Source organism: Borostomias antarcticus (assembly GCF_949987555.1).
Source record: "Borostomias antarcticus genome assembly, chromosome: 10".
NCBI classification, from domain to species: domain Eukaryota; kingdom Metazoa; phylum Chordata; class Actinopteri; order Stomiiformes; family Stomiidae; genus Borostomias; species Borostomias antarcticus.
Window position 1 is genome coordinate 3607588 of NC_140243.1, and position 12356 is coordinate 3619943.

The 12356-nt window shown below is 43.6% G+C and overlaps 1 protein-coding gene across 2 annotated transcripts in view; it reads right to left on the reverse strand.

Moving 5' to 3' along the window:
* elavl4 (ELAV like neuron-specific RNA binding protein 4) overlaps positions 1-12356 on the reverse strand; it is a gene marked incomplete at both ends in the record, with an annotated part of 122434 nt that overhangs the window by 53625 nt on the left and 56453 nt on the right. For both annotated transcript variants that reach the window (XM_084444949.1, XM_084444948.1), the window contains one exon: positions 7767-7853. In XM_084444949.1, coding sequence (XP_084301075.1) covers positions 7767-7853 — 87 coding nt within the window. The remainder of the gene's footprint in view (positions 1-7766; positions 7854-12356) is intronic.

The window sequence follows — 12356 nt, forward strand, 5'->3', positions numbered from 1 at the left end:
ACAAGCTGGGGACAGATTCCTCTCAGTTGGGTTGCCCAGGTGATGCTGTCTGAAGACCCAAAACACCTGATGAACCTGGATTCATCACTGATGTGTCCAAGCTGCTCCATCTATGCGGATGATGTTTCTTCTAATTAGTTCAAGTCTGGCCTGGTCAGTGATTTACAGGAAAGGCTGGATGACGACTGCGAACAGTGTGGTGATGACTGGAGAAACAGTGGACAGTACAGAGGGACGGCAACCGGGGCAATGAGAGTCAGCACTCTGAATTGCAGTTCCCGTGAGGGAGCACCCACACCAAGCTACAGACAACCCTGTGGATGAGCACTCCAAATGGACGGATATCCTGGCATGGTAGGTTCATGACAAATGGATTATTGACGACAAGTGCAACCTGTTTATGCGGCAAGGTCTGTAAGAACCTGAGAGGACTGTGCGACAAGCTGCATTACTGAGTTAAACAGCCTTTTTTGTGATATTTACACTCTGAAACCTTGATTTTCCCGCCCCTACTAGATGGCAGACATGTATAAATTTGGTCTCGATTCAGTATGAAACCATCTTCCAATGCAATATATTTGAGAAAATATCATTACGAGCTCCCTCTTATATACACGGGGCGCGCCAGCGCTCCTAAATACCATATGTTCTTTAGGACGGCATAATTCTGAAATAGTTTGACCTAGAGACAAGCGTTTTTTTTAACCTGTAAATGTAGACAAATTGCGCTATCTGTCAAGCTTCAGTTTATCCATGCGTGTGGCCGACTTCCGTATTTACGTCCAACCAGAAAGTTGTAAACTATGTGGATAGGTTATTTGCTTTGCCTGGTGCAGTACTTCGTTTATCCCTGTGGATATACAACTAGGCCTACTTGATAGGGACAACCCATAGCTGAGAGTTTATTTTGATTATTGAGTTGGAAAAATGCCAAATCGCTGCCCGAAGGTTCAATTGTGAGCAGGTTTTGGCTATGATATTTGTAGATCTTGATTCTGAAATGGAAAATGTACCTTTAGCCTTTGATGATAATGATCAGTCGTCGACGACGACTAGTGATTACAGTCATGATGATAGCTCACATAGCAATGGCGCAGCTACCCAAAGATACCCTTTGCACAGCGTAGCTAGGGCTAGCATGGAGCATGCCTTGCAATGAGAGGTACTACACTCTGAAAAACTATAAAGTGTCACCTGGATAGATAGGTACACTGGATAGATAGGTACACAGGCCTCTGCGGCTAAGAGACGCCTTCTATTTACATGAGTGATGCTACTATGTGGCATAGTAATTAGTTTGTTTACTACTGTTGGCTTACCATTTACTGTTTTCCTGTTCATTTGATATTTGGATAACATAACAAATGGACAGAGGTGGGGAAATCTGTTGAAATAAGTTCAAATTGATTCAAAATATTCCATATTTCCTTAAAAAATGGCATAATGCAAGATGGCCGCCTCTGCGTCTAAATTTAGACCCAACATAAATGATTTACCCCTGTAGACATGACTCTGTTGTTAAGAGGACTCGTGTCATACTTGAGATCAGTGGCAGCTACCACTAGCGCAATATTTAAGACCTAGTAGCACTGCGCACGCTGTTTGTCCATGTCCTGCATGCTGTCTGCTCTTCTTTTACAGCGAGAGACATCACGCCTGCACCCAGGAAGGCTGCTGCATTATCAAAATGTACTGATGACCATGTCTAATGTTACATTTCAAAGATGCACTGTCCTTAACCCTGCTCCCTGCTCCAGAAGGCGGAGAGACATGACGGAGGAAGTCGATAAGCCTCGCTCAGACCTCATTGACATTTCTCTCTCTAACCCTGATGTTGAGTTTCTTGTAGATGGATCAGGCCAACGAGCCAATGTTGAAAGCTCTGATCCTGTCCCCATAGGCAACTCGACTCCTGACCTCACTGAAGAAGCTGCGGCTGTCTCTACTTCCTTCGGTGTTGTCTATGCTCTGTTTCATCCACAGACCCGGAGAGGACTCCTCCATTCTCTCTAACACATGGTAAATGGTAAATGGACTGCACTTATATAGCGCTTTTCCACCTTAGCGGCACTCAAAGTGCTTTACAATGGCCTATCATTCACCCATTCACGGTAGCTGCCATGCAAGGTGCTAACCTGCTCATTGGGAGCAATTTGGGGTTAGGTGTCTTGCTCAAGGACACTTCGACATGTGTACACTCGGAGCTGGGATTCGAACCACTGACCCTTCGATCATTGAACGACCCGCTCTACCAACTGAGCTACAGCCGCCCCACATATTCCTGACATAAGAACTGGAAGAGAGTGCTCATTTCATAATCAGCATAACTGATACTGCATCGTTCATGTTTTCCTTATGCTTTCAAATTAGCACACTGACCAGATCATGTTTCAAAAAACAGGGGTAGTGAAGGATGTTAACAGATATTGCTATGCACCAGGGTTCACTGCTTTATGCAGAACAGGGAGACCACACCAGACCAGAGGACTGACTCTACATGAGATCCTTACTGGAGGGACCTATGAAAATGATTAACACCATTTCCCCAAAGCAGGATCAGTCTCATACCATATGAAGATGATATGATAGAATATTGGCTTGCACTTAACGATGTTGTAAAGATATTTTCAACAGAGTGATGATAAGCATTCCCGAAATGAAAGACAGATTCCCTCATCTTAAGCCTGGGGATTGGATCCTGCTCCGCGACCACAGACGGAGGAGCTGGAACTCACCCAGATGGCTTGGGCCCGTACCAGATTCTACTTCTGATGGCTGTCAGAGTAGCTGAGAGGACTTTGTGGGTCCATGCGAGCCATTGCCGGGCCGTCCCAGGCCAAGGAGAAGAAGACGATCCACCGAGGGATCACCAGGATGCTGAAGAAGATGCAACCAAACCAACCATCTCAAGGGGCAAAAGCAATGGGCCACCACACCGTCTTTTCCTCTGAGGAGAAGCTATTGGAAGGAGTGACCTTGCCTGTCACCTCCTTCTAGTGGTCGTTGTTATGACAACATGGACAAGCTCCATGACCATGATCTCATAAAATACATCACACACACTATGACACTGAAAAGTAACTCAATTCATTTTTCTCCTGAAACTGAAGTACTGTAATGGAACCATGGAAAAGACAGGATGACCAAACCGTAGCAATATTTGTTTGTCCTGTTGAACGCTGCACTCCACTTGACTGTTGGGTCTATACGATGGACGAAAATGGATGGAGGATACTACATTTTGTTTATATAAGATTCAAACACAACAAACGATTTCCAGGTTCTACTGTGTAACTGTGACTAAAGTTGGTTTAGAGAATGAATCTCCTTATTGGTGTGTTTTAACTAGAGACGTTATGCGGGTATTGAAAACTTTTAATTATGGAATTGACATTTGTAGATCTGTTCCAGACTATCCTCAGGGTACCGTGTTTAACTGCTCTATGCACGTAACTACATCAGCTAAGTAAATTGGACATGAAAAGAGACATCCTAATGAAGCAATTAGTATAGTCAAAGATTTTGCATTTAAATTGAACTACTCTAACTGTTGGATTTGTCTAAAATATACCTCTTAGTACCTCCGCACCCATATTTTACCCAATTCCTTTAACCCAAGCAGAATGGTCACATTATGATTGGCAAGGTTTAGCTACTTAGATTTTCTCCACTCCTGGACAATCCTCTGCTTATCATTTTCATGTAAGATTAGATATTCTGAGTAACTCCTATACAGGGATAGAAGAGACTATTCTAAACCGGGATATCTACTACAGTTCCTTGGTGAAATTCTATTATAATTTCTGGATTAAAATGTCAAATTGTCGATTGCATCGTTAAAGCCTAACAAAATTGTAACCTCAGGAATCTGAACTTAAAAAGCGAGTTGGACAATTCAAAGTTACTTCAACGTGTTACAGCATGTATTGATATTTTCAGATACAACACACAGATTAGGGCACGGATTAATGATCTAGGAACTAGGTCCTGTGTTGCTCCTATTTACGAGATGTTATATCCAGGTTCAGAGAGAGTCCTTCCAAAAGGTTTGGTATTTTTGGTCTGGAGGGAAACAGCTTATTCAATTTTAAATAGCAACAGTGTAGATATCTTGCTCATTTAATTCCCATGATTCGGAAAATGTATCATGCTAAAATGCATGTAATTCATCAACAATCAAATTCTAGGCACCTTAGAGCTATCTCAAATTTTCAATTTGTTTTCGGTATTTAGAATGTGCATTTGCCCCTCCCCCCCCCCCCTTAGAAATGTGAAAACAGATTTTATTATTTATCCTTTATTTTTTTAAACCGCTAAAAGACGCAACAGTGAAACTGAAAGCTTTTCATCAATGGATAATCGCTGCATGCACTGTAATCTTCCATTGGTGAATCAGGCAAGTTACCTACTTTATACTACATTAAACAACATGTAACGCTAGTAGGCAACCACCATTTACAGCATTTCATTCTCTCCACTCGCAGGTGTTGTTGTGAGCGCCTGTGTGTGTTTGTGTGTGTGACAGGTGAGCGCCGGTGTGTGTTTGTGTGTGTGTCAAGTGAGCGCCTGTGTGTGTTTGTGTGTGTGACAGGTGAGCGTTTGTGTGTGTGACAGGTGAGCGCCTGTGTGTGTTTGTGTGTGTGACAGGTGAGCGCCGGTGTGTGTTTGTGACAGGTGAGCGCCTGTGTGTGTTTGTGTGTGTGACAGGTGAGCGCCGGTGTGTGTTTGTGTGTGTGACAGGTGAGCGCCTGTGTGTGTTTGTGTGTGTGACAGGCGAGCGCCGGGGTGTGTTTGTGTGTGTTACAGGTGAGCGCCTGTGTGTGTTTGTGTGTGTGACAGGTGAGCGCCTGTGTGTGTTTGTGTGTGTGTCAAGTGAGCGCCTGTGTGTGTTTGTGTGTGTGACAGGTGAGCGTTTGTGTGTGTGACAGGTGAGCGCCTGTGTGTGTTTGTGTGTGTGACAGGTGAGCGCCGGTGTGTGTTTGTGTGTGTGACAGGTGAGCGCCTGTGTGTGTTTGTGTGTGTGACAGGCGAGCGCCGGGGTGTGTTTGTGTGTGTTACAGGTGAGCGCCTGTGTGTGTTTGTGTGTGTGACAGGTGAGCGCCGGGGTGTGTTTGTGTGTGTTACAGGTGAGCGCCTGTGTGTGTTTGTGTGTGTGACAGGTGAGCGCCTGTGTGTGTTTGTGTGTGTGTCAAGTGAGCGCCTGTGTGTGTTTGTGTGTGTGACAGGTGAGCGTTTGTGTGTGTGACAGGTGAGCGCCTGTGTGTGTTTGTGTGTGTGACAGGTGAGCGCCGGTGTGTTTGTGTGTGTGACAGGTGAGCGCCTGTGTGTGTTTGTGTGTGTGACAGGTGAGCGCCGGTGTGTGTTTGTGTGTGTGACAGGCGAGCGCCGGGGTGTGTTTGTGTGTGTTACAGGTGAGCGCCTGTGTGTGTTTGTGTGTGTGACAGGTGAGCGCCGGTGTGTGTTTGTGTGTGTGACAGGTGAGCGCCTGTGTGTGTTTGTGTGTGACAGGTGAGTGCCTGTGTGTGTTTGTGTGTGTGACAGGTGAGCGCCTGTGTGTGTTTGTGTGTGTGACAGGTGAGCGCCGGTGTGTGTTTGTGTGTGTGACAGGTGAGCGCCGGGGTGTGTTTGTGTGTGTGACAGGTGAGCGCCTGTGTGTGTTTGTGTGTGTGACAGGTGAGCGCCTGTGTGTGTTTGTGTGTGTGACAGGTGAGCGCCTGGTGTGTTTGTGTGTGTGACAGGTGAGCACCGGTGTGTGTTTGTGTGTGTGACAGGTGAGCGCCTGTGTGTGTTTGTGTGTGTGACAGGTGAGCGCCTGTGTGTGTTTGTGTGTGTGACAGGTGAGCGCCTGTGTGTTTGTGTGTGTGACAGGTGAGCGCCTGTGTGTGTTTGTGTGTGTGACAGGCAGACGGAGCCGACAGGCAGACGGAGCTCTGCTGATAATTAGGAATAGTGAAAATGCTTCTTAGGCATCTTTTTACAAGTTAGAAACTGGATTGGAGAGATTAAAGGTGCAATATAATGTTTATATAGCCTAAATAAATAGAAAATCAATATTCAATACTGTATTGGATATATGAGACGGATCGGCCAGTCACCCGATCCTGATCTTAGTCGATCAGCTTAAAATCGGCCAATTCCAGTCACCTGCCAATCTATCCGTGTACCCCTAGTTATAACAGTTTTTCATTTGTTTCAGTCATTTACACATTTGGTTATTGGTTAAAAGTCATACCCTAATTCATCTCATTTCACGCACACACTTTCTCTACTAGATTCTCACCCGCCTGACTTACCTGCCCATCTGTCCAGTACAGTATACTGTATTGTTGAAATGAGTGGAACCCTAACCCTAACCCTAACTTTGTTTTAGACTAATATTACAGTCAATCCATCAATTGCACATTGCTCATGGTGGAATGGAGGTAATTCTTTAGGCTATTATTTTCAGTTTAGCCTACTACAAATTTTCAACCTGCAGCCAAATCCATCATGTTGGAGACTATGGGTTCTTGAGGCCCCATGAGGAATGACGTAAGTGTATCAGGTTTTCCATTCCTGCAATGGAGCACCCATGAATGTGTTGGAAAACTATGCACAGGGTGTAATCTTATCAGTCTTAGTATGCTCTCCTGTGAAATGTATCGCAATCCAAATATTTGTACATGTTTGGCATGGCTTGGACATAAGCAGTCGCCTGGCACTTATTTTCACTGCTCCTACGGAGGACTATGTGCAATTCATCCCAAACACCTAAAAATATTCGGATTGCGATACATTTAAGATTAAGATTACACCCTGTGCTTCCTGTATCAGAACAGCACATTTATAATTGTTTTCCAATGCTTTTACGGGTGACCCATTGACTACCATTGTAGCCCAGTGAGAGTCAGTAAAAAAACTGCAGCTAGCTCTATACTGAAACGATCAGTGAAATTATGGTCTGTATGTTTCAGGTTCATGGTAGACAGACCACAAATAGGGCTACATGTCCAAAATAGCACACTGCCCCTTTTTAAAGTTTTAAACTTTAGACGGTTGGTGTAGCGCCATCATCAGGACGATTGGCCCACAATGCCAGTTGAGGACTTATGGTATAGGACTGGAACACATGAAAATCTGAACATGTTGGTGTATGATATGTGAAGGTACTGTGAAAATTGTTTGAGTGCAGTATAAAATGTAATCACCTCTCACCACTCTAAAAAAAACAACAACAAAAAACACTTTGAACATTCCAACATTCATTTCAATAGGACAAAAACTATGAATGAACTACAAAACTATAAGTGATATCAAAATAAAAAGTAATAGCAGCATGAAGCATGTAAATCTGAACTGAATAAATTTAAATGGTGACAATAGCACAAACGGTGTGAAAGTGCTGTAGATAAGTGGCAGAAAAGTGGTTGGAGGAATAATAATAAGCAGGCAAGAGAACAATAGTGTGATTGCTTTCAGCAGGCACATAACATGCTGATGTATAATGTATATTTTTTTTATATGATATATATTATTCTGCTCCTGCAGCTGCAATGCTATCGCCCCATTCCCACAGGGATAGAAATAGGCCAGATACTTGTGGTGCACACCCAACACAATGGAACCAATGGAACAATCTCAAAAGTGCTAACTCAAACACACCTCCGATACAGCAGCTTCTTGTTTGTGATGTATTTGGCCCAGGTCTGGCCCAGGCCTGTACAGTGAAACTGGAGGAGAAAGGACCTTCTGGTACTGTAGTTTGGTTGGTTGCAGTGTGTCCTTACCATCTTTGGCTGGGTCAGCAGTCCCTTCTCTGCCCAACCCTGGAGCTGGGGAAGCTCTGCCTGACGCCACTGTGTCTCAGTCGATCCCTACAGATGCACAGGGACCACCGTCAACATCACACAGGCTGGGGTTGCATTCGGCAAGTTAGGTTTGTATCCCTGTACATACCGTTCGGTCAGTCACTAGTCACACCAAAACAGCACAGATGGCTTGTGTAAATTCTGCTTTATAATAGGGAGTTGTGTTTGTTTTGAAAACAGACTCATTGAGACTGGTAGAAGACATAATACTGTGATGTAAAATTGCCTACTAGAGAGTGGGATAGTGGTTAAGGAAAGAAGAGGAGGAAAGGAGAGGAGGAGATGAGAAGAAGGAGATAAGAGGAGGAGGGGAGGGATAATTAATGTACTCTGCTGCCTGACAGGCAGATGAAGAGACGGAGGGAGGATATGGGAGAAGACACAGTTGGGAACGGGTAATACTGACACACTTCACAGACAGAGGGAGAGAACAGGAGAAATGGAGGCTGGTGTTTCTGTTGTCCAAGCATCTTCTAAATGTTGGCAGGGCTGCATAATACAGCTCTAAACTGTCAGCTAGAAAGGAGGAGGGTGTGTGTGTGTATTTGCATGTGAGGGAAGATTAAATGAGAGAGAGGAAGAGCCATTTTAAACTGAATGAACCGTTTTTCCCTTTTCTAGAAGCCATCTTTGTTTTAGTTTTGGTGAAGACCGAAGGTTATGTACAGAGAAAACAAATCTTATTGGCTTAACATGTAAGTATGAACAAAAACATAGAATTCATATAATGTAGATTTAAGCTCAACAGTAGTTTACTACAGTTTTTTTTTCTTTTTTACAAGGCTTAATGTAAAATAGTCTGTACCCATGCAACAGAGAACACAGGTGTACTATGACACCATCCAATTTCTACCTATAAGAGGCCAGGCTGGACAGTGTCATGGCCAGATAGAGGACACCTCCACATGTCATGAAATTTACAAGGTGAGGTCACCAGACATGGGTGGGGGGGGTGTCAAACATTTTTTTTTAAATGGCACCATCTTCTTAATGCCATTGAGCTAGGAATGTCAGTTCATTAGGAAACCAAACCTGAGAAAGGAAGTGTTAGGCAGGGTTGAAACAAGTATAATGTTCACATTATCTTATCTTATGTTTAAAGTCTATAGATCATAGTCTATCTAACAATAACAATATAAATTGTGTACCAGAGCAAGCATAACATGTTAATAACAGTATCTTGATGAAGCATGTTGAGCAGGTTAAGTAGCAGGCAGATGCATAAGGAGTCTAGCACAACACTCTGTGTGTGTGTGTGTGTGTGTGTGTGTGTGTGTGTGTGTGTGTGTGTGTGTGTGTGTGTGTGTGTGCGCGTGTGTGTGTGTGTGTGTGTGTGTGTGTGTGTGTGTGTTAGGGATGTGCGCAGCGACTATTTTCACTGACGACTAGACGGTGGTTTTGTAACCGATTACACGACTAGTCTAAAAACAGGATTCCCAAGTTTCTACAACAAGTACTAGTTAGAAAAATTGAGAATGTTTTTCAAACTCTGCAAGCTAAGATGCACGACTATTCTTGATGTTTCCCAACCATCAATCTTGATGTTTCCATCACTTCTTGACCTTCACAAACCAAATGATTAGGCTACATTCATTAATATGAGCACACTTTAGTGGCAATGTGCCATGCATCCCTGAGCATTGATTAGCATAAGTTAAATTACTATAATATTAATTCATATCTCATTTAAGTCATATTTTATCTTGCTGAAAACACCTTTTTTTAAATGTTTGAAATAACAACATTAAAGGGCAGGTCCAGTATATTGAGCATTATACGCCATGTTATAAGGTTATTTCAGGGGCGTAGATTCACTTTTATTCCCATGGGTTTTTTTCACCTCAAAGGGGCCCCTAGCCTGTCTGTCAATCAAAAATGTTTCTAATAATATATCCATTTAAATATCCTATTGAATTTATCTTAATTTGTACCAGCTGAAACATATAGCTGTGATATACTGGAGCTATATAAACTTATTTACATAAGAACGAGGACCGGGGATAACAAAAGACGTGTTCTTTATTATAAGAGACCAGACTAAACATGACACAGCACTTCCAGACTAAACATGACACAGCACTTCCAGACTAAACATGACACAGCACTTCCAAGCATCAACTGCAGTTACGTAGTCACCAGTAAGCCTAGTCATGGATGTACTAATAGAACTGGACAGGATCACTCCATTCACTGACTGCTCGAAAGAGTGAAGCCCTATTGAACCGCGCCATCTTTGAAAAAAACCCATCACTGATACCTTTGACATGCGCAGTCAAAGGTATCAATGGCGCGTTCTTGTAGTCCACGAACAGATTGCGTTCATGGCTCTTCCCGCGCTGAGTTAGCGATGAAAAGCGGCTTGCTTATTAATCTACTTTCGTCAAATATATCAGTTGGAAAACATATTTTTTTATCCAGGCATCTTAGTTTTAACAGTATAATTGTGACTGAACATGTTTTGTTTGCTAGTAGGCTTTTTTTTAATGCCTCAAGATCTACCAGCATTGCCTTTGCGATCTACTGGTCGATCACAATCAACGTATTGGGCATCCCTTATGTACAGTATATGGTCCTTATTCCAGTGAAGTATAACATTATATGGTATATATTCCAGTGAAGATAATGAAGTATAACATTATATGGTATATATTCCAGTGAAGATAATGAAGTATAACATTATATGGTCTATATTCCAGTGAAGATAATGAAGTATAACATTATATGGTCTATATTGTTATGCCTCCCCGTCGGGCACGCCCCCGTCAGCCTCGTTCCGGCGCCTCATCCCTGCCGGATTGAGCGGGCCGGGTCTCTGCTCTGCTAGCTGCTCAGGTGTTGGCGATTATCATCAGCCCAGCTGCTTCCAATCACCATCAGGACAGCCACCTATATAACGCTGCTGCAGACAGAGACCCGACGCTTGAACGTAATAAGCTGTACGGTTAGTTCTGGCTCCCGTATTTTCTCCTCGTATACATCTCCTTGCATTCTCCTCGAGTTACCGTGTTTTTGTGTTCTTCCTGGCTGAGTTTTTCCCCGTCATTTTTGTGTCACCCTCAGGCTCCCTCCGATCCCCTGTGCCTCCTGGACCCGTTCCCTCTCCTGTGTCTCCTGGACCCGTTCCCTCTCCTGTGCCTCCTGGACCCGTTCCCTCTCCTGTGTCCCCTGGACCCGTTCCCTCTCCTGTGTCTCCTGGACCCGCTCCCTCCTGTGTCTCCTGAACCCGTTCCCACCCGGACCTCGTATTTTTTGCCCCCTTGTTTTTTTCCCTTCTTGGACTGATCTCCCTGGCTTGACCTCTGGACTACCCTCGATTACCCCCTTGGATCACGGACGTTGCTCTTTAGCTTAGGTAGTATCGCAGCACATAACCAACACCCAGACCTCATACACGCACACACACATAGTATAATTACACACTCCATAACATTTCGCCTAGACACTATACACTGTCTTCCCCACTAGTTAGATTAGGGTTATTGTCGTTGTGTATATAGCCTACTATTAATTATAGGCTACTTTATTATTAGATACCTTAACTATTAAATCCTTGTTATATCATCTCCTGGCCTCTGTCTCTGTTCTCTGGGTTCCACCACATTTGGCCTCTCCTATTAGGGGTGTGCGTAACATATATTCCAGTGAAGATAATGAAGTATAACATTATATGGTCTATATTCCAGTGAAGATAATGAAGTATAACATTATATGGTCTATATTCCAGTGAAGATAATGAAGTATAACATTATATGGTATATATTCCAGTGAAGATAATGAAGTATAACATTATATGGTATATATTCCAGTGAAGATAATGAAGTATAACATTATATGGTATATATTCCAGTGAAGATAATGAAGTATAACATTATATGGTCTATATTCCAGTGAAGCACATGCTCCCCACCCAGCACACACACAAACACAAGACAGATTCTAATAAAAATTCTCTCTCTCTCTCTCTCCCTCTCTCGCTTGCAGACACATACACTGTTCATTTTCTGATCAAATCTCAATAACATCACAATAAATGGGTGCCACAATTATGCTCCAAAAGCACAAAGATGAGAAATCACTCATGGATGCAATTTCAATTATTCAGGGAATACATACTCTGGCGGAGGTAGGTGGAGTCCTACGAGAGATGGAATGGACTCCTCTATAGTGGCCAAGGTGGTTTCTGGTTGGTCAGGCCTGTTATAACTGCCCACTGAGAAAGAGAGATATTTCATCTCTCCTTTCCCTTCTCCTTCCTGTTCTCTCCTTCCCTTGCTCTCTCTTCTCCTCTCCTCCATCTGTCCTCCTCTCTCCTATCTTTTTCTCCTCCCCTCTCTCCTCACCTCTGCTCCATTCTCCTCTCCTCTACAGTGTAACTCAGCCTGTGTGAATCTAGCCCTGCCCAGACCTCCTCTCTGCCAGACACAGCTTAGACAATCAATTTTCTGTGGCTTTGCCTGGCCGGCCGCTGGCTCAAGCCACAGTAGAGAGAGGGGGTTGGATCAGGGTGCT